General features: G+C 42.6%; 1 protein-coding gene across 1 annotated transcript in view; it reads right to left on the bottom strand.

Annotated features, from left to right (window-relative positions):
- Positions 1 to 22,034, bottom strand: part of lama4 (laminin, alpha 4) — a 40,736-nt gene extending 18,702 nt beyond the window's left edge. The window contains exons 1-14 of the mRNA XM_037750776.1: positions 21,412 to 22,034; positions 14,073 to 14,174; positions 13,824 to 13,951; positions 13,641 to 13,733; positions 12,726 to 12,940; positions 12,086 to 12,186; positions 11,080 to 11,260; positions 10,497 to 10,580; positions 10,219 to 10,370; positions 8,855 to 8,965; positions 6,748 to 6,859; positions 5,800 to 5,964; positions 4,170 to 4,363; positions 392 to 508 (exon numbers count right to left, since the gene is read on the bottom strand). Of these exons, the coding sequence (XP_037606704.1) occupies positions 392 to 508; positions 4,170 to 4,363; positions 5,800 to 5,964; positions 6,748 to 6,859; positions 8,855 to 8,965; positions 10,219 to 10,370; positions 10,497 to 10,580; positions 11,080 to 11,260; positions 12,086 to 12,186; positions 12,726 to 12,940; positions 13,641 to 13,733; positions 13,824 to 13,951; positions 14,073 to 14,174; positions 21,412 to 21,519 (1,863 nt within the window). The 5' untranslated portion in view covers positions 21,520 to 22,034. The remainder of the gene's footprint in view (positions 1 to 391; positions 509 to 4,169; positions 4,364 to 5,799; positions 5,965 to 6,747; positions 6,860 to 8,854; positions 8,966 to 10,218; positions 10,371 to 10,496; positions 10,581 to 11,079; positions 11,261 to 12,085; positions 12,187 to 12,725; positions 12,941 to 13,640; positions 13,734 to 13,823; positions 13,952 to 14,072; positions 14,175 to 21,411) is intronic.
- Between the last annotated feature and the right edge of the window lie 986 nt (positions 22,035 to 23,020).

Genomic DNA, 23,020 nt, shown 5'->3' with positions numbered 1-23,020 from the left:
TCAGGCTGATTGTAATTCACAAAGTAACTCAATAGAGAGCTACTTGACTAAAAGGGAGAGCTGTTTGAGAAAACAGTTTATTCAATCTCTGGCAATCCACAAATTGCTTCCAAATCAAATTGGCCAGTTTAAGAATACGACACAGGCTTCGTCTCAGCAATCCATTTCATGAATAAATTCAATGCAAGCCCTGAGATATTGCAGCCCCATATCACAGTCTATTAGATTATGATCCATACTCCCTCATTCAGTGAGCCATAAAGGAAACCTGAGCGTTGTTGGACAGCAGGGACCCAGACATTTCTCCATTCTCAGCCCTGACCCCTGCTTATGAAACCACCACCATTGTCCTCCTGACAATCCTGGGTCGTCACAGTCACGTAGGCCTCACCTGCACCATAGCATCCACCTCAGCCACAGTCCTCTCTGTTTCAGAGATGGAGCCTCTGGCTACTTCCAGTGTGTCGTTAACAGCAGCGTGGTCCTCTGTCAGCCTCTCCTGTTTCGCCTGGGGGCACATGGACATAAACATGATCACATTTAGCCACAATTCAAGCATCAGAACTAGATTGCAGCTGAGATCGATATGAAATGAGAAAGGGATCTCCACGTTGCAATAACATGTTAAGCGTCCTCGGGCCGAGGACTGGCTCTAGCTCTGTATTTAACACACGGACATGAGAGTGGTATTGACATGACACTCGGCAGAAAAGCGAATAAATGCATTTCCAGAAATGTCTTTCTTTAAGCTAAAACGAGCACACTTAGGCCTATGTTTTCTCCAAACGTTTTTTTCTAATTTCAGATTTAAAGGTCGACTCCATCTGCGTTCTTTTCCGGGGTTTTCAAATGGAAACGCCAACTCAGCAAACAGTAGTGACGTAGGTTACCACAGTCAGCTAATCAATAAGGTTATGAGTTCAATACTAGCTGTGCTAAGTTTGGAAATAACTGAAAGGGTTAGTTTGGATTTTTTGAAGTGGGGTTGTACGTATACTCCCGTGTCTTGCGAGGTAAAAATACTGTTTTTGTCAATGGAGTCTGGTGGCTTTGAAGAGAGCGATATAACGGCTTCAGTTCACCGTAGGATGGCGAGGTAAAACAGCTGTGGATGGGTGCAGCAGAATCATGTATTTCAGCCACCTAAAAAAATCAATATCAGTTTAAGTGTACGCTATATTTAGAATATTTCATCCGCTTTACCTTGCCATTTCAATGGGGAACTGAAGCCCTCTTTGAAGCCACCAGACTCCATTGGCAAAAAACAGCCATTTTACCTTGAGGAACAAAGGAGTTGCTGGTCTACCGCTGCATCAACCGGTTAGTTTGTTTGTGTTAATGTGTGACTTTCTGATCTGAACTAACGTGGCATCCACAGCAGTACATTGCCGACCGCCATCTAAGTTACTGTATGTAATACACAGACTATAAGGATGTACTGTATATATATGCTGTACATGTAGCAGCGTCATCATGCAGAAACCTACGTCAGGACACATGGGAAAACGTTTTTAGAAGTGCTTGTGAAAATACCATTTTGTTGCTAAAACTATTACGTACTTTGACCACAATGTGAATGATTGGATTTGAACATATAAGGAACACCACTGGGAAGCTACAGAATGATATAACAAACCTCAACAAAAAAATGGATAAAATGATGGACTCGCCCTTTAAACTTGTATTTTACTTTTTTTCTGCAGAATTTTGGGATACATTTTTAGCTTGTATTACTTTTTAATTACCAAGATGTAATATGATAACTGTGATATTGGGGCGTCCTGGTGGCCTGGTGGTTACAATATAACCGCAACATCCCTGGTTTGATTGTGGCCTGGGACTTTTATTGCATGTTAAATCCCTCTCTTTCTCTAATTTCAGCAATCCAATAAAGGTAAAAAACTATGATTCTGAATTACTGTCCAGATATATGTTCCGTAGCCTTTAAAATAACTTCAGATATGCCTCTACTGTATAGCAGCATAGTAATTTCGCTGGATGTGCAGTGCAGGGTAGACTCCTGAAAACAGGAACTTCTCTTCAGGCTCTTTTGTCATTCTTAATAGCGCTTTTATAATATAACTTTCTATACTGTTTAATAAGCAGGTTCTTCTGATAGGAGGTATGTGGTTGTTGGAGATAATGGTTTACAGTAGCCACACCCCACCTTTAATTTGACTGCATGACTGAGTATGGCACAATGATGAGAGCATTTGATTGGCCCTGGTAGCCCAGCAGTGTGCACACAGTGTGGCTGCAGCTGGTGTCGACCGGTCTGTGCTGAGGCGAGGAAGAGCCCCCAGATTAGGAGAGGCTCCATGTTTGGATAGTGCACCATTCATGGCATTGATTTACAGCAGAGACCCTGATCATGGAGATCCCCACTCCTGATAACACACGCGCAACCAAAAATACACAAACACAGAGAACTCAGCAGCAGCTGTTCTGCTGGACGGTAGACCCATAATGTGGACCGGGGCATGACGACGAGGGCTGGATCACAACTTCCTGAATCCAAATTCCAACCATGTATGATTTTACAGAGTATTCAATCAACAAATCCAGGGAACAAGATTAAAATACATTATATAAACTCAAGGACTGGGAGGTCCAGACTAGTGTTTTTGCATATTTTAACCCCTTTATTACAAATAATGTGTATATTGACATTATTGGCAACCATGTTCCATGGCATATGTTTGGATATTTAGATGTTTTAATGTGTGTCCTATCTGCCAGGTAGCATAGACTGTGTTTGCGTGCCAATTTGTTTCATATGTGAGAACGGGGTGTTGAAATGGGCAGTGGACGGGATCACACCGGCCAAAACAAAAACAGATGTTCTGGACCAGAATGGACATTTCAAAGGAGAACATACTGGCTGTAGCGTTGTTGTTGGAGAAGCCAGGCGTCGTCTGAAATCGTTCTACATACTTTTTGTGTGAATAAACAGTAGTATGTATCTTTTCGGATGCACTGAGCAGTAATTTACGTCGTCGCTCCCTGAGAGCCTCCTTGCCGGTTGGAGACGTATAACCATGGTAACTCGTGACAACCTCATGTGACCCAAACGACAGTTTGTGAGAATCAAAGTCTGAATTAATTTAAAATATATATATTATGCCTGGCAAACTGAAATCTTTAACATCAATGTCAACAACCGTTATGAACGTTGTCATCACTACCGCATTGCATTGTGGGATATTTATGAGTTTCCAGCATTGCAATATTTCACCACAAATAGTATGCAATTTGAGTACTATTGGTTTCATACTAAGGTTTCAGACATACTAAAATATCTCACGTATTACTTTAGCAGTAAATAGCATGTTAATGTGGAATTTCGAATGCAACCTCAGTATTTCAATTCAGCACGTTTCCTTCATATATAACGGTCATATTATGATTTATTACAGTAAATATATTACATATTAGTTCTTTAAAGGTGGGTATACTCTTATAGACTATAATCTACAGTCTACAGTCAATCTGAATAATGTTTGTTTAGCAGTCTACATGCTGCAGTGTTTTTGTTTTCTCTCATTGTATTGGGATAAGATGAATTTCCTCTGTATTTCCTCTGTACAGTTATTTATCTGTTTTGACTGTGGGCTGTATCATGGGAAAATACAGTCATGTTTCTGTGTGTAGGCTCTGGATATTATCATGGGAAAAACTATTTGTATTGCAGCATTACTGCTCCCCCCTGTGTGGGCCTCCTCCTAATGTAACAGTCCAAAGCTCCCACAGATGGTTTTGTGTTTCTGTTCTCTGCACTTAAATACCACCAGTAAAAGAATCCTGACATGCCTGGCAAACAACAACCACATCTCTCTATCTCACACAGCTTTTTGCGTGTGCAGTGCATGCTTAGGATCAGCCCTTCTTGTGTCTTTTAAGGCCAGGGAGGAACCTCGGTGTGATTGAGCAACATTGTTTGTAACATTGTGAGAGGAGATAAAGCAGACAGCACTTAGAGGAGGAACTGTAGTTCCAGTACACTCCCTCACAGCGGAGAGGAGGAAAGGCTGTGAGCTCTTTAACAGCACTGTTTTCTAATGCTTCCATCCACACTGATAAACACAGAAAGAGAAGGGAGTGTTAGAGGAGAGATGAGAGAGGGGAGTGGTGCTCAGCAGGAGTCTGTCAGAGGGGTCATGGGAAATCACCTCATTCCTCTGGAACTTGAGGATGCTGGCTTTGTTCCGGTTCTCCGTCTCCTGGACGGTGCTGGCCGCTTTCTGGAGAAAGCCCCGAGCGTCCGACAGCTTGGTGGAGAAGCGGGACAGGATCTCCCTGACAGGTGGGAGGCGGCTGTCCGTGCTCATCAACTTCTTCTCCAACTGACGGATACGCCTCAGCACTGGAAACACAATGAGAAACACGAGCAATTACTTATCATTAGTGTCACATTTGAGTGACTCAGGACTTGCTACTGTCGACACTCTGGCCAAAGCCATCGAGAGCAGCAAAATATTCTGATACAACGGGTTGTATGATATCTTGTGAAAAGTAATTTTTCATGCGTTTTCCTACGAATGTCCAGCAACACAAGCGATCAGTGTGCCTGCTCAAGCCCCTGTGGTGTTTAGGCAACAAAATGACTTGGTTAGGTTTAGGAAAAGATCATATTTTGGGTAAAAATAACTGTGGAAGTTCCGTTACTTAAAAGGACTCTATGTAAGAATTAGAAATTGCTTGTTAACAGCGACACCTGGCCGTTAAGTCAGCTAAAGCCAGCGTCCTGTTGCTCGCGCTTGCGCTTGTGCTTGTGCTTGTGCTTGTGCTTGCTCTACATAGGCTTGAACGAGCATCGGTCAAAACAGTGAGGCGACACACGTCAGCTAAAACCACAATATCACTCTATATTTCACCTGCTTGGCAGTAATGTTAGCTGACCAGACGAAGGTCTCTCTATGAATCAATGCTGATACTGTGTTTGCCTGCTTCAGTCTCCCGACCGCGGTCAGAAGGAACAGGGGAGATACCAGAGTTTTGGCCAGAGACGATAACGTTACTCGCTCCGGAGCCCTGTCAATTCACTCAGCAGCAGGAAACGACACGGGAAGCTCTGTTGGTCTGGAGGAGCTGCAGCATTTATTTCTGCACAAACTTCCACTGTACATTCACTAGATATCTCAGAGCTAAACTAACTCTTCTGCAGTGTGTAGTGTGCGCGCATGCACGTGAGAGGTGGAGCGAGAGAGCGAGTGAGATTCCCCATGACGTCACACCCCCTTTTTATAGCATCAAATAACTGATTAAAACCACACTGATCATAGAAATGAACACTTGAACATACATCAGCGTGATAAGAACTACCAAAAATGACAAAAAACAGCTTTGGGAAAAATGTATTTGACGTGTACTTTGACTTTTTAGTTTGGCCCATGTCCCATTCGCTAAGATGGAGAAGACAGGGTTTATGACTATACTGCAGCCAGCCACCAGTGGGGCGATCCAGATGTTTTGGCTTCACTTTTGGGGAGCTGTCATGTCGTCCATCTTTATATACAGTCTATGCACTAAACTAAGAAATATAATCTGCAAAACATCAGTATGTTAACATTTTTGTTGAGAATAATGAGCATGTTAGCATCCTGATATTAGCATTTAAAACAAACCTCTGCCTAAGTACAGTCTCACAAACCTGCTAGCATCACCAATCTGTTCAGATGCACACAGCTTACTGAAAAGTCACACCGAGTACAACTTCACGAGTGCCATGTGTTTACATAACCAGAAACAATCAGTAAGTAGATCATGTTTCTGCCTGTGTAGTGCTGTGTATCTCCTCACAGTCATGGGCCTCAGTCGACTCGTCAGTGGCGGTGGGCTCTCGGGGTGACAGATCCAGCGTCCTCATCCAGGTCAACATTCCCTGGGCCCGTTCACTGTTCCGCCTGGCCTCCTCTGGATCCACATCCTGGTGAACACTGTACAGCTCCCAGTCATGGATCATGTCTGTGCACGTACATTAAAAGACACAACTGAGTTAGGAACCAAAATCAAATGTTTGTTTTTTTAATTCAGCACTCCTGAGACACTGCATATTTATACCTGTTTACCTCTGAAATTGGCGCATATATGTAGGTTTTTTTAAACATGGGAAAACCCGCTAAAAATAGGCGAGTAGCTGAGTAGCCTTTCTGTTTTTTTTTTCTTCTGGTGTGTAACGTTTGACGTTATGAACGCACCGAAAACAGGGTTAGTAAACAGTGAATATATAATATAATTTTGTTTCTGTCGAGTTTGAATGAAGTGTGTTTAACAATGATCAGCAATATAAAATTACTGTTTTTGTCAATGGAGTCTGGTGGCTTTGAGGAGTGCATATAAAGACTGTTTCTTTTTACTTCTAACACGGTGAATTTCGACCAAACCAGAGTTGGTGATTGTTGGAACAGTGGAAAGACTAACAGAGATGTTTTTGATGAGTTTTATTTTGTTTCTGTCAAGTTTGAATGAAGTGTTTTTCGATGATCAGCGAGGTAAAATGACTGTTTTCTGATGCTGATTGCTACCTTTCCCACAAAAGACAAAAGCCAGATGTTAGTGGGTGTTAGTGGGTTTTTTGTCCAGTGGGAAAGGGGCTTTAATGTGTTTTAAAATTACCGTATGCTGCCTGCAAAATCAACACCCAAAAGCTATTCTGTCCAGTAGGACAACTTCATGATTGCAGGAAACGCATGAGACACTGAAAGAACAAAAGAGTCACACTTGCACTCGACCAGAGCTGTTTGATACCTTCGATGCGTAAGTTGAGATCAGAGAGGTTTGTGTTGAGCTGCTCAGCCAGGGTGAAGGTCTCCAGTGTGTCGTTATCCAGCTTGTCCCCCAGAGTCTTCACCACACTCTCCTGGAAAAAAAACACCACAGAAACTAATCAATGAAAACATCGATCAGCGGGTGAAGTCACTTGCTTCTAAAGAACTAACTGGAACTCTCAGGTGTCTCATACAAAGACGAGACAAAGTCTAAATCACTGGCAAATGTTAGGTCCAACTTTGTAGGCCATGTTATGTTGTGTAAAGAATGTATAGGATTTGTTTGGCATACTGTATTGAAGCGTACGGATATGAAGAAAAGCAGTTTGAAGCAACTTTACTGGAATTTTTAGTATTAATCTGATTGTCACTGTGATCCACATGGTAAGAATAATGTATTTCTACAGGGACAAAACATTGGCTTAACCCTCGTGTCTCTTGTCTTTGTTGCTCTGACCATTAGAGGTCAAAAAAATGCCCACATAAAAAAACTGCCATAAAACGATATATTAATATTATTTTCAACTTTATTTTAACCAACTTCAGCCCTGATCATAACTACCAAGTATTAATTCATTTTCAGAATTTTAACCTTTCAAAAACCAACCAGAATTTAATTATTTTCTGTATATCAAATGTTAGGGGGAAAAGTTAAAAAAAGAAGATATTTTTGGGAGGCATATGGATGAGGAAGAGTTTGATAAGGGTTGTGTTAAGGGTTGGTTTATATTACATTTTTTAACTGGAAATAAACTTGGGATGCTGTATGTAAATAAATCTGGGATAGTTTATATATTTTATTAGATTATCATTCTATGATATATGAGTTATTAGAGGAGAAGTGAGAAAGGGGTAGGGAAATATAAGTTTTACCTCTACCTACTCCTTTTCAGACACTATTACTCTTGTTTTGTTTGTTATTATTTTGTATCTGTTTTTAATTTTTTATGTTTGAAATAAAGTAATTAATGAATTCATTAGCAACACTATTGATGAATTGCCCCCTTGGGGATAAATAAAGTTGTCTGAACTGAACTGAACTGAACTATTGATTTTGATTCATTCTTATTTTTTGTGCAGTGTCAGATTTAAAGAAGAAAAAAAAAAGTCCCACTTGATACCTTAGAGGACAAAAATGTCCCCTACCAAACCTGCTATAAAATACTATATACATTTATATATATAATATATAATATATTATTTTCCACTTTCACTGTGTTGAATTTTTTAATCAACACCAGTTCTGATCATCACTTCCAAATATTAATTAATTTTCAGAATTTTAACCCTTTGCCTAATACTATTGTTTTTATGGTAAAAAACACAAAACTTAAATTATTTTTTTGTATATTAAATTCTTGGGGGGATTTTTGTCAAAATGTATGTCAATGATTAGCAACACCATTGATTTTGATGCACTGCATTAAACACTGCAGTGCTCCATAACACCAGCAGCAATAGTAGGAAAACAAGGCCTATTGAAAGAGGCTGGGACACGTTCACGAGCTCTGGGGTATGACACATGCGCAGTGTAATTGGAGCTGCGGTCGTGTGTTGCTATTGGCTCAATTTCAGCGAGTGCAAATCAGATTTTACTGCGCAGGTGTTGTACCCCAAAGATATGACGTATTGTGATATCTCGTCTTTTCACCCTCCTTGGTGGAAACCAGGAAAATAGCATGTATTTGCCCAATAAGGGCCAACATAAGAAAATGGCTCAATCTGGTAGAAAATTGTACAAGTACAAGGTTGAAGCCAGAGCAAAACACTGAAAAACATTGAGATTTTAACGGGTTTCAATGAGGACATTTTTTGTCCATAAGGGCCTGAGTGTGTCTGTATTTTGGCCACACAGTTTATTATAGGCTTATTACAGGAACTGAGGTTCAACTTCCAAAATAAAAAAAAAAACTCACATTCTTGCCAAAATTCATGTCATATGCATTAAAACCGCCAAATGATCAAAAAATTTAAAATGTCCCTAGTGAAGCACAAGGGTTAAATGTCTAAAGCCTTTTAAATTCAATTCCAGAGACCATGCTTAAAGGGTTAATGTGATCTAAATGAAAGAAGACGGCTTTGCTGACCGATTCTCCCAGCTGCTTCATGTCCAACACGACAAGGTCCGTGGCTTTCTCCAGCTCCCCCGCCTCGGCCTTCATCACAGACGACTTGTTTCTCCAGCCTAGAAACTGATCCTGGGACCAAAGCAGATTCATTCATTGATTAGACCGGCTCGTTGTAGTGTAAAGAAGATGTAAAGGAAAAGGAAAAACGGTTACACTGCTGATCTGTGATGGTCACTGCACTTCAGGAATTATTGCTCCACTAGCTAATCGCCAACATCGTCTCGCATTGGTCATAAAACCAAAACAATGAGCTAAAAGAGGCTAATAATCTCTGTAGAGCTGAGAGGAACGGTTGATAATTCTCTGTGGGATCGTCTCTATAGGTGACACCTTTCACATTCCACACAGTCATTTGATTCGTTGTTCATTTAACAAGACTTGGTCCAAACCGAGTATATGTCTGGACTGTGTACGGTCAGTCAGCAGTCATGTCTATAATGTTAAATCCAGCGGTACATGTCCACCAGGTCTGGTGAGGACACTAGGGGACGTGCTGCTCCACTCAACCAAATAACGTACATTGCCAAGAAGGGAAAGTAAATTTTTCGTTCCATTGCAATGTCAGTGCCCAGCAGCAGAGCTATGCCTCCGCCATTTTGGACTGAAAGCGAATACCGAACGCCAGTAAAACATCCACCTAAAAAGTGCCGTACAAAAGTAAAACTAATTATTTCTATTCTATTGTCATATTCTACCGAAATGGCCTGTGTCGAATAATAAAATATTACGAATATAATAAGCGTTTTCAGTCCAAAATGGTGGCAGCGGCTGTTGTCAAAAAAACACCAGGTTTGTTTCTTCGCTTCCTTACTCTTTGACTCAACTGGCCGTTCAAGTGGTGACGTATCCTCTCGAGGGATGCACCTGATTGGTCCCTGGTTCTCTGCTCGCCGTTTCAAACAGGAAACAACATGGCGGCCTGCACGTAAATAATCCCCCAAAATCTATTTCTGAAAACATTTTAAGAGAGAAATAGGCGATGCCACTGCTGTTGAATCTGGTTTCATTTTAGAACTAGATCGCCTAGTTTGAGGGCTTGGTCCAAGTTTCGTGAGCCAGACGCGTCGTGCTGGACGGGCTCATTTGCATAAAGGACTGTTCCCGCCTTTTCATTTTGAAAGAGCAACGGCCAAAGACGAAACTCCAACATTGGACCAACCAATCGTGTAACTCCATCACTCCAGTGACAGACTTTTGAGTTTGCAGGATCTCTGCGATCCAGCCAAAAATCTGAATATGTGCAGCTTTAACTTGTCTTTTAATGCACGTTGCATTTCAATTTGTTCTTGTATTTCCATCTGCATTGAATTTTTCATGTGTACCTGCAGTCGATGAGCAGTGTAGTTGTAGTATTTGATCCTGTCGTTGGCAGCAGCACCAGTGGAGATGTTCAACACTCCGACCTTCAGCTGGTCCAGCGTCTTATTGGACAGCCGCAAGTCCCCAATCAGATGCCAAATGCACTCATCACAACCTAAAACCAAAGAAGTGGATCCCAACATTACAGCACAGTTGTATTGTGCTATCATTTAAAACAATTTGTAATTTTTTTTTGTTCTTTTCAAAACTGAACTCTGCTGTAGTTGTTAAGTCCACTTACTGATGTTGCACAGGTTGACCGTTGCAGCCTCTGGCAGGCACTCTCCTGTATGCATATCACAGTGGCCACTCTCACAGTCGCACTCTGTAAAAAAAAACAGATGCCCTTCATCATAGAGTGTAAGAGAGAGAGTTCTGTACATCAGGCCATGTTGATCAGCTGGAAACAGGTCAGTGCAGTTATCAAATACACAGTATATAAAGAACCACAGATGGCAGTTTGGCTTGAGGCCTGCACATCTGTCTTGTGGCCTCTCTTGTGTGGGACTGATGGTTTTGGCAGCTGTGTGTGTGTGTGTGTGTGTGTGTGTGTGTGTGTGTGTGTGTGTGTGTGTGTGTGTGTGTGTGTGTGTGTGTGTATAGATTTGGGTTGTATGGTGATGTCATCCGGCCACAGGGTCAGAGCGTTCAGCAGATGCTTCTGACATCATGTGCACTACCGTGGTAGTGGGTGTGGGAACATGAGCACTCAACGCAGCCTGTTCGTCTGGGAAAGTCTTATCTGCATTGACTGTTCTGACAAATGGTCTGGAGGGGGGGGAGGGTTGGGGGTTTCACATGTAGTATGACGACAGATGACTTACTCTGGCAGCCGGAAGGGCCGTAGTCCCAGTGGCCCGGGAGGCAGCGCTCGCAGTAACGACCTCCGGCCCCCGGGCGGCACGGACAGCTGTGGGTGAGAGGATGGCAGGTGGAGCGAATGGAAGCTGGACCGCATTCACACCTCCGACAGCCCTGACAGCTGGAGAAACCAGAGTAGCCCTCCTAGATTACATGAATGAAAAACATTGTTAGATCCCAGTGGTCATGGATGTTCATGTTCATTTAGAAACATATTGTTCAAGATATTACAGCTGGGGTCTTACTTTGGAAGTTTTGACCATCATCACTTAATGCATCAACATATGCAACACCATAGCCTACTGATTAAAGTAATTGCTGAAATCTGAGAAGACAGACACAACAACAAACTTGGTGCACAGACCAAGAGCACGACAGTCCAACTACTTTCAGCTCTTACACTGCAAATATATCAGACCAGCACATACGGGTACTTCAAAAAAACTCAAGACCGCGCCCCCTTTTGGGGATAGAAAACAGAAGATCTCATAGACTTCAATGCTATTTGACGCATGTGTTTGGATTATAATTTTGACAAGTTTGTATGCATTCATCCCTTGTTAGACAAACGTTTGTTTCATACACATGTCTAATAATTAGTTTGCATCCTTTCCTGAACCTGAGTGCTTGCGGTACGTTAATAAATGAAGGTTGATTGCTGCCATGTCCCTTTAGTCTTCCCCCGTCCAACACAGTGGTCAGATATTGCTTATCCAGACATCTCTACATATCTGACTGATCCCTTTAGAGGAGGAAGGGGAATAACTACTTTGGCTAACCCGGGTCTGACTAATCATGTTTCTTTCCCCGTCATACTTCTTTTTAACGATGTTGCTGCGTTGGCCAAAACCATAAAAATGGAGACCCATGTCGTAATAAAGTGGAATTATCCTTTAACCCTGCTTCCTAAGTCTCCCAGAGGAAACACCCGCTGGACTACTGGACGCAGAGTCACCAGGTTTCTCTCACCTCACATTGGTCACAGAGTCGTCCGGTGACACCTGGCTTGCAATGGCACACTCCCGTCCTGTCGTCGCATGAAGAGGTGCCACATTCATTGCACTCGCACTCTGCAGACAAGACACAGGGCACATTCAATGATGGGAACATTAGAGGTCAAATGATGTCACAGGCATGGCGGACAGGGGTTATTTTTGGACTTGCGGGGCCTCCAAAGGCATACGGTAATCCTCGATCCTGAATTGTCACCTTGTCTTGTCTTTCCACTGAACAGCTTCAGGACGACATACAGTACACACCACAAAGTACATAATAAGGAAAACCTTTGCTTCATATATAATCATTTTGATATAATTAAGATGAAATACAAGTAAGTATGTGGTAAAAAAACCCCCCAGATAATTCATCGAAGCTATGCTGACTCCAACACGGTCAGCGTAAACAAACTAAATACATTCTCCTGCCTTCATTCTTCATCCGGCTCTGTTAAGATGCTCAAGTAGAATTTTTCAGCTGTCATAGAACATTAAGCAACAACAATACCTTCACTGAAGCATAACTACTGAACATGGAAGCTCCTCCTAACATCATGAGCCTTTCAATTATGGATCAAACATATCTTGAATGAAAGAGATGCCGTTGCCCCCACCTCCGCAGTTCTTGGCACTGATGGCGTCGCCGTAGAAACCTGGGGCACACCTCTCACAGTTGGCACCGGCGGTGTTCCCCCAGCAGTGCTGGCAGTGGCCCGTCACATTGTGGCACTCGTTGAAGATCAGGTTGGGGTCGGAGTTGCTGTTACAATCGCATCTCTTACAGGAATTACCGATGGCCATCGGGTTGCCGTAGTGACCTGGAGCACACCTGGATGAGAAAGACTGCAGATGACAATACAATACCACTGCCTGTTATAATGAATCAGTTAAGGAAAAATCCACATTTGGATACTGTTTGATTTTCAGTGCAGTCTTTTAATAGCAGTTTTTTGGTTTTCCAAAATGACTTTAAAGCCACTACGAGCAACTTTAATTGTGTGTTGATTTTGGCAGTCCCTGTGGACAAAAGTGGTAATGAATCCAAGCACCAGACTCCATTTAAAAAACCTCTCATTTTACTTCAGTAGGGTCTGACAATCTGCCCCGTTCAGTCCTGGTTCTGGTTATCCCCTGCCTCCCTTCCCTCCGGCGGGCCTAGCAATACGGCCTGGGTCTCCAGCAGCGTGTTGTCGGTGTTGGCTCCCAGCGGGGGGATAGATGGAGCAGCGAGGCGAAGCTTATGTGTGTTAGCGGAGACTGTAGGTGTGTGTGGGTTGAATAAGTTGCAATTGTAATTTAAGCGGCGATGAAAGTTACAGTAGTTGCTACATATAGATGCATGTTGCAGGCAAGCTATGGTGGCTTGCACTGTAACCTAAAGTGAGACATCTTGGACTGATTGAATGCTTGTTATATTGTCATGCAGTTCTGCTCATCTCAGTCAGTAATCTGTAGTTTTTATTGAATGTGCACTGAATGAGCACAGACTGTATAAAAACTGCCACACTGAAGCCTCATCACTGACTGACCTCTCACACAAATGTCCAGCGTAGCCCTCTTGGCACTTACACCGCAGAATGGCAGCTCCTCTTTCACCTCCTCTGTCACAGCGCACTGCGAAACTGGCCGGACACACACATGGGAAAGTATTTCAGAGATCATCCACTGCTTGCCAACATGCAGGCTGCAGAAACAAGAGCAGACCGGCTTACTTATTGGAGGGGACGGAGAGGGGGCAGGCGCAGGGTCGGCAGGTGTGGCGTCCGTCCAGGCTGGGAGCCAGCATGTAGCCGTCTTCACACATTTCACAGAAATCCCCTGTACTGTTGTCCCTGCAGTTCTGAAAGGGAGAATATTAAAACAATCTATGGGTTGTACTGTAGGTATGGAAATTAAGTTAAATGAAGTGATTTGTTCACTCTGATGCTTCAGTGAGAGATAATCAATGTGGGGAAACTTACGAAACAAACGCCAGTGATGTCTTCACAGAAGTCTGCGTGGCCTTTGCAGTTACATGGCAAGCATACGTCTTGCTCACTCATGAAATATCCCTTTGCACACACCTGCAGTGGGAACAGAAATATGAATATAAATGAATGTCTGTTAAGTCTCTATTGCCGAATGGCCCACTGGTGAAAGCCCTTACATTTGCAGTATTACTAACTGGGTGTCTGTGGCAACATTCCCGGGAAAAATCACAAGTTAGTGACGCGTTTTCCATCACCGAGGTTGGTCCGCCAGAGAGGCAAAGCTAAGGCAACAGAGTCGCTCTTCAACTGACTTGTGTGTGTAGCGGCGTACTGTTTACAGGTCTCTGCTAGCGATGTGAATAAACGGTTACTATGACAACATAAACATAGAAAAGAGCGACGAATACAATTGATGAAAATACAATAAAAACCTGACATCACACAGGCAACACAGTTTAAACAACAGCAGTAAAAGCCCCCCGACAATGATGTAGTTCAGTTTGATGCCTTTAGGCCTAGATCACACTGAGACGCGTAGCTAGAATTGTGTAATGCGTCGCTAGAAAGCAAAACCATTGTTTTCCTATGGTATGGTGCACCTGCCGTGCGCTCCTCTATTGCACCATACGTCATGTTTTCCATTGGTATCAACCAAGGAGGCTAAATAACGCTCCAAACTTGTGTTAAATTTTGGCAAGGAAAAACTGGCATTGGCCATTTTCCACAAACGGGACCAAGGGGGTCCCTTGACCTCTGACCTCCAGATATGTGAATGTAAATGGGTTCTTTGGGTACCCATGAGTCTCCCCTTTACAGACATGCCCACTTTATGATTATCACATGCAGTTTGGGGCAAGTCATAGTCAAGTCAGCACACTGACACACTGACAGCTGTTGTTGCCTGTTGGGCTGCAGTTTGCCATGTTATGATTTGAGCATATTTTTTATGCTAAATGCAGTACCTGTGAGGGTTTCTGGACAATATTTGTCATTGCTTGTTAATTGATTTCCAATAATAAATATATACATACATTTGCATAAAGCAGCATATTTGCCCACTCCCATGTTGATAAGAGTGTTAAATACTTGACAAATCTCCCTTTAAGGTACATTTTGAACAGATAAAAAACGTGTGAATAATTTGTGATTCATGGCGATAATCGATGGACAATCATGCGATTAATCGTGATTAAATAATTTAATCGACCGACAGCCCTACCAATAAATGGTTAGATGTTTTTTGCAGTTTTAACTTTCCATTCGATTTAAGCTTTGACCCGAGGGTTTCAGGCAAAAAAGGTGATTTCTGCACCGAGTGAGTTGTGAGGAAAGTCTTCTGAATGGCAGCAGTGCCCTCACATTTACAGAATGTCATTTTAAAACCTGCATCCTGTCTGATGTTTTGTCAGGACGATGTGATGCCAGAGTTCAGAACCGTGACGCCCCCACCTCCCTAACACACACAGCCCTTTGAAAATCTTTGAACATTTGAAGCGGCACCATTCAATGAGGCGTACAATAGCAGTCTGTCAGAACTCCATAGTTTGACCCTCCTTGTTCCACTCAGTTAACTGGACATCGCTGCATCCAGAGCAGCCAGCAGACGGAACATTCCACAGACAAACAGTACTGTATTGCTGACGTATGATTCACATTTCCCTTTGATTTATATTCACAGATGGGCTGTGAGACAAAGACATGCTTCTGTAGCCAGCTAATGTGAAACACCCCGTGAACAGCGGCACTGATTCTTTCTGCAGACCCTCCCTTTCCCACACAGGGCACACGCACTGATACCAGACCCATACATCATTACCATATAAACATTCAGCGTGTCAACCTCCCATGTAAACACATCCTGAAAATGCAGCTGTTGATGCAAATGGGTTCAGTGCTCACAGAAAAAAAAAACGTTTTGGCCCCAAATGGTGGTCCAAGTCATTATAGGAGTAATGAACCACAAGTTTATGGGAAAGCCATTGAGATCCCAAACTACTTCCCATTTGTAAAGCCACTTAAAAGAGTTTAGTTTGGTTCAGGCCTATTAGCTGTGTGACGGTCTGTGAGGGGTCAAACAGCTGCAGTGTGTATACACAGGGCAGAGGGTCAGGGTGAGGGGAGATGCAGCAGATGGTCTTGAGGTAGGACATGGACTCTTTAAACTCCTCTAAAATGAGAGGAATGCATCTCAAGTATACAACCCAGCAGCTTGTGGAATAACATGTTTCTGCCCATGTTTGGGTGACGTGATGTCGTAATCACTGGCATTTATAATTTAAGCTCCAGACCTAAAAGGAATAGTTTAGGAAATATGCTTAGTCGCTTTCTTTCTGAGAGGGAGATGAGAAGATTGATATGAATCTCATGTCATTTAAGTATTATACATCATATGTATCAATTTTTGTCATATGGACTGTCTATGTTGTAATTTCATTATGCTCATTATGTAAAAACAACATCTATTGCACATCTGTCCATCCTGGGGAAAGGATCCCTCCTCAGTTGTTCTGTTGGAGGTTTCTTCCATTTTGTCCTGTTCAATTTTTCTTTTTGTCCTCAGCCAATGCTTCCAATGCTTGTGATATTGGGCTATATAAATAAAATTGACTTGACAAGTATGAAGCTTAGGCTTACACCTAGTGTAGCATAAAGAAGCATGGATAAACAACTAACATTAGCCTGGCTCTGTCTAAAGTAAAAAATATGCTAAAATACAGAAGTATTAAATCTCAAAGGCATTGCACTGCACTGCTGAAAAACACGAAAATTAAAATGAAAATGGAAGAACTGGTTGCTGAACTGCATTACCCAAAAAAGCTAAGAGGTGAATATATTGCTAGAGAAGGTGGAAGGCATACTGTAATACTGTCAAAAGGTGGAAGTTGAAATTTATTAACTGAAAAGGCTGAAAGAAGAAATGCTTTGTACTTTAAAAAGGCATAAAAGGTAGATAAAAAGTTGAATACAAGCATAAATGTCCTTAAAGAGCATAGGGTTTTGACATTTGAATAGTTTCTTAAGCTGAAAGTATACAGAAGTAGCAGTCGATAAAAAATGTACAGAAGAAGTACTTTTAATGGTGTTTAATTAGTATCAAAACCCGCGCGTGCACAGAACAGTATGACAAACTTAACTCCTTATCGCTTCAATTTTTAATGTGAGGATTTAGGAACCTCTGATGAACACATTGTGTGAAATTTTTGTATGTAGTGTCAAAAATGTGAGCTTGGGAACAGTTTTTGGTCAAAGTTAACATGGTTGCCTATGGGGCAGTTACTTGGAGTTCCTGCTGTTATGGCAAAATATGTAAATCCATTTGATTCCATAATAATATGTCCGCAACCAAGAACAAGATTTCCTACATTTTGACCAGAAATTATGTATAAACAGTGAAAATTGTGGGAATGGGAGTCACCCACTCTAAGCACACCCATTGTAAACTCATAAAAGGTCTGAAAACAGCATAAAACGTAAACTATGATAATGTAATAACTGTAAAAGTAATAGTTCAAAGCATTGCTCAATGTAGCATGCACTGAGGAAATTATACATTTACCATCAACACTGATTGGACATCCACGTAACAAGTGGCACATTTCTCTTTTAACCCAGTCATAATCAATCTTGCTATCAATCTCCTCATCTTACTCTCAGAAAGACAGCAAATATGTGTATTTTCTGCAAATCTTAAACTAACTCATATAAGAGGGGGTAGTCTTGTATTAGAGGATCTAAAAGTTTGATTTGGAATTTCAAACACTTTAATAAATCCCTAACTATCATGGAAATTAAAAACAATTGACGTTTGCGGCCTTCTGCCAACTGAGCACACTCAGTAATGTGAACTATTTCTGAGGCCCTCCCACTGTGCCCACTACAGTGGAGAACAAAGATGACATTCAACACTTTATATAGCCTCTCTCTGTTTGCATGTGAAGCTGCCTCTTCTCAGTTTTTATCAGTGCATTTCCTGTGTGTTAACTGAAGGCTTATAGGATACACCGTGAGGCTCTATCTCTGCAATACAGAGACGAACAAACGTAGCTGGTATCAAGCAGAAAAACAGGATTTGGCTCTACAGATGAGTGCTGTCCAAAGTCAACACACTCTCTGGTCATGAAGCTCCAAAACTGTGGCCTCTGCAGTGTGTGTGTGGGGGGGTAAAAAGCCTCTATGACAGACAGTTGGATCACTAACTTTTAAATGCCATGTGTTGTGTGTTTTTATGTGCATCTGCCTGCTGACAGAGTTTTCCCAGGATGGAAGAATTAAGTGGATTAAATGTTAAAGCTCGAAGGTTGTATCTCATTTCCGCTTTGCCTCCTGACTGCCGTATTTATATTGACCTTGAAGAGGGGCTCAGACAGTGGATTTAGTCATGCTAACTCCTCCGAACATCCTCAGGACGGGACAAATCCTGGGTCATGAGAATCTCATCCTAACTCAATAACTGTGCACAGACGGTCTGGCTGCAGGGGCGAGGCCTCCTCTCTGGGGGACCATCAACTCCGAAAACTCAGACATTGAGAAATAAACATAGTACGATAGACAATAAACAAGGAAGAAATGTTTTAGCACTGCAAAGTTTGGGGATTGAATACCCCCACGTTCTCTTTGACATTTCCCCAGGATGTTTCTTCATACTCATCAGTTTAGAGCAAAGTCACAACATAGCCAAGAATCATGGCTCTCCGGTTCAGTTCCATGTGGCCAATGGACACAAATCAACTCCAAAGGCATCCAAAGCAGCCACATAATTACAGTCACAGTGCAACGGAACATTTCTGTAAAAGGATAAAGTTGTAGTTTATGTATGGCTTGACATCTTGTTCTACTTATTTGCAGGCAGCTAGCACATACATCATACAAGGATGAAAAAGATGACATCAAAACTGTACAAGAAAGGCTGTCAACCAAGCACTCTTATTGTAGATCAAGAAGTCAGGACAAAATTGTGGGTTGATTTTTTTGCAATAACACGCATTAGAACTTTGTTTGCACGGAGGCACCTTTTAGCTACAGTTTGTGACCAACCAGGCTTTCAACTAACTCCAATGCAAACCCACCCGTGGCGTTATTCAACGGTCGAAGCAAGTGACGTATTATTAATAGCGTGAGAGTCCACGAAGAGAGGTGCTGGATGGGTCAGGTAACACACGACTTTCAACCCAGGAGACCGCTGTTAGTGTCCCGTGTGAAACTTAAAGTAACGTTGACTTATTTTGTCTCGTACGCAGTTAGCCATGTGACTCGTTGGTATCGTCAGTCCCATGAGTCACGTGAGCCGTTAGTCACGTAAGTCGAGTCAGTAAAGTTAACGTCAACCACGACCGTTTCCTAACCCTATCTAAGTGGTTGTGTTGCCTAAACCTAACTTCCTGTGAAAACGGAAGTTTATTTTGAACGATCATATCTTGACATGCCATTCCCGGTCAATCCAAAAGCAACGCGAGAGGGGTAAACCGTGCGTCGGTCTCCGATGCCGAGGGGCACCGACCAAGCGACGGTATTTGACGAGTTTGGGAGTGAGAATGTGTTGACCCCGTTGCTAGACAAGAACGTCAATATTGGTCGACTCTGCAGAACCCCAGGTTACGATAACGTCGATATTTTTTGTCGTCCAATGTTTTTAAAATTCTACAAAATCTTTGCATGCAACAACGGTATGGTTAAGGTTAGGGAAAAAATGTGGTTATGGCAAATAAATTATGGTTACGGTAGTGTTTGACACCTAATACGTGGTCACAGGTATGGTTAATAAGAGCCAAACGTCACGTGCAGTTCTAAGACAGGACATGAACTTCAGCTTCCTGCATGAAAGATGCCCTACGCGCCCATCCACCACCACAACCTCTGCACCCTTGTATCTGTCTACAGTGCAGACAAACAAACAGTGTTGCTGAGAGGATTCATCACGCAATATCGGGGTAATTCTGAAATCAGGATCAAATGTTGTATTCCGCATTATGTGAACTGTGTGGATGCACTGGCTTTTGTCTTCCGCATCTTGTCCAGCTCATGCACGCATCATTTCCTGTGAAGGACTTTGTGCAGGGGTACACAATCTGAATCATGTGGGAAAGACAGAATTACCAAGTGCTATATGGGGAGGCAATTACAGAATGCAAATACATTGTATGCAGATTGCAGGGACAAAAATAAATAAATGCACCCAATTCAACTGTTGTCAGGCTATTAAATAGGCGTTATCAGTCACAATAAGCACCATAGATGTGGGTCATTAGGGGCCTACTACGCCTACTACGTTGTAAAAGTGAAAGTGAAACTTAAAAGCAACACAAAGTGAATGAAAGGTCACTTTTTGAACACAAACAGAAAGGCAACAAAACTTCTTTAGGTTTAGGCAAAAAACAATTAGTTAAGTTTAGGGAAAAATACCATGTTTTGGGTTAAAATAACTACGGACACAAAGACAACTATACATTGTTGGTTTCACACAGGATGCGAACTTCGGCCTCCTGGGTGAACTACAGTGCCTGACTTCCGCTTCTGCTCCTTTCATAACTACTACGGTTGCTAGAGGTCGCTGTCGTGGTCTTTTATACCTTCTTTCGGTGATCTACCATTTGAATAGATGATACAATCTACTAGTGGGTGTAGTAGGCCCTTACTGACCCACATCTATGGGGCTTATAGCGACTGATATCGCCTTTTTAATAACAGTCTATTTGGCTAATAAAAGGTACTAAAATGGATCTGATATAATGAAAATCTTGCAGATTGTAACTTTAGAGAGAACCAGGTAAACTAAGAAAAGATAGCATCATTTTAATTTTGAAAGAAAATTGTCTGCCGAGTTGAAAGTTTGGCCTCTGAGCTTATATCTTTTGGAGTATGCTAAGCCAAGGGAACATTGGCCAATACTTGTATTGCTTCTCATGCCCTTACTGTCTATTGTGCTCTCTCTTTCTCTCTCTGGGGTGTTGCTCAACATTCGGCAGCTGGTTTCCATTAGGGAACTGCCAGGGAGGGGCAGGAGGGGCATGACAGTGGAGGAGACAGTAACTCAGAGCCCATCTGAGCTTCAGCCCTGGGGTACGTCTGATGACACAAACACATGCGTGAACACAAAGCAGGACCATTGAGAAGTCCACACAGACACATAGAAGTCAGACTCAGAGAACTCTCCAGACTGCCATAACTAAACACTCCCAAAACACTCCCAAACCTGCCTCATCTTTTACAGTTTTCATCTTAACATTTGTGTATCATCAGCCTCATTATGTGCAATAGGTAGAAACAGGTCAGACAACTAAACATAGCTGTGACAGCATGCGCAGATACAAAAAGAAATTAAACCAAATCTTACTTTCAGCAACGTCTGTTGCTGTTCCCCAGGCCTGGCCGCAGAAGCTGGATAGGCGACCCCTGATAGGATGCAGAGAAGGCAGAGGCTGGACAGAGATTTAGCAGCCATATTTGTGTGTTTGCCCAGTGGAGCACTGATCCCCCCACTCTGTCTGTGTCCTCTTGTCAGTGTCTCCTGGCCGTAGGGAAAGGTCTCTGGGCAGCTCCTCTTGCACGGCTGCACCCGTTGGCTTCACTTTTCCACTGCTCCCACCTCCAGATGCAGCGCTGCGTATAGTCCCGGCCTGTAAAACAAACTTGTGGACTTCCTCCCTTTCTCTCTCTCTCTTTCTCTCTCTCTCCCTCCCTCCCTGCCCTGATTCCTCTCCCCTAGCGGACTTGCCTCTCCCCTGAGCCTGTGCCTAAATCACATACAGATGGGAAGGCTGGAAACTGAAAGAAAGAGTGAGAGGGAGGGGGGGAGAAAGAGAGAAAGAGAGAAAGAACGACAGGGCAGAGAAGCAAAATGAGCAACAGAGGGCTTCTGTCTGTTGAGCAGAAGGCAGAGCTCGAGGCAGACAGTGCACCCATCCAAACTGCATATCTCCCCCCTGACTGGCAGAGAGTCAGATTGAGTGTTAGCTCCCCGTCTCCATTTGCAGGTCCGTGGCACCCTTTCACCTTGGGCTCAACAGGCTGCACCCCTCCCTCGGCTCCCCCCCAACACCCCCTCCCCAGGGTGGGCAGAGGGTCTGAAGCTTCAACACTCACTCTGCACTCGGCAGGCAGAAAAGAAACAGCTGCTCTGATATCCCGACCACAGCCCCAGACATGAGCTTTCTGTTTGTTTTCCAAGGTCAGACCATCAAAAGCTGCTAAATTTATGGATACTGTGTGAGGCTCTAAACAGGAAAGAGCCTGAGCGTGACACTTCCAGCACAAAGGATGTATTGTCAGAGGCTAAAAACAGTATTTCCCTGAGATCAGATACTGTAAAGGCCACATGCTTGCACATACGCTGAAACTAACGACTCTAGCACGCAGGTCCAAAGACAGTTGTGTGACTTCACCACAAAGACCACGTTGTAAGCAGTTCCAAATACGTCCAAGTTATGCCGTGCTGTAGCCCATAGGACCCATGTGGAAGTTATATGTCTCAAGTGACTAATAAACAGGTTGTCACATTCCACCTATGGATGGCAGAGATGTCATACAAGAGCAAAACAAGGCCTCGGGCTGCTCTATATTTACTATTCGGAAGAGAATAATTCTATAATAATAATAATAATAACTCTATAATAATTCCAATTTTCAAAAGAGGATATAAGACCACATTTGGACACATTTGTGGAAACAGCATTGAAGCTTCAAGCCTCTGGGGTGGCGTTACAGACTGATATAGGAGAGCTGCTATGGAGGGAGATGTGCTGTAAACGTCTGTGGTGCGTCACTGACTGGATCACATCACAACCCAGCATATCCTCTGAATATTTTTCTCCCTTTATCAAAAAGCACACATAGCCTAGGTTATGTTCCCTTTATTTAAAATGTCTGTCCCTTTACAACATTTAAAGGTCACACATTATAAAAAAGTGAGATTTTCATATTTTTTTTATTATAAAGCAGGCTTA

Source organism: Sebastes umbrosus, chromosome 18, assembly GCF_015220745.1.
Source record: "Sebastes umbrosus isolate fSebUmb1 chromosome 18, fSebUmb1.pri, whole genome shotgun sequence".
In the NCBI taxonomy this organism is placed as follows: Eukaryota; Metazoa; Chordata; class Actinopteri; order Perciformes; family Sebastidae; genus Sebastes; species Sebastes umbrosus.
Note: the sequence above shows the minus strand (reverse complement) of the source record. Positions and strands in the feature narration are given on the sequence as shown.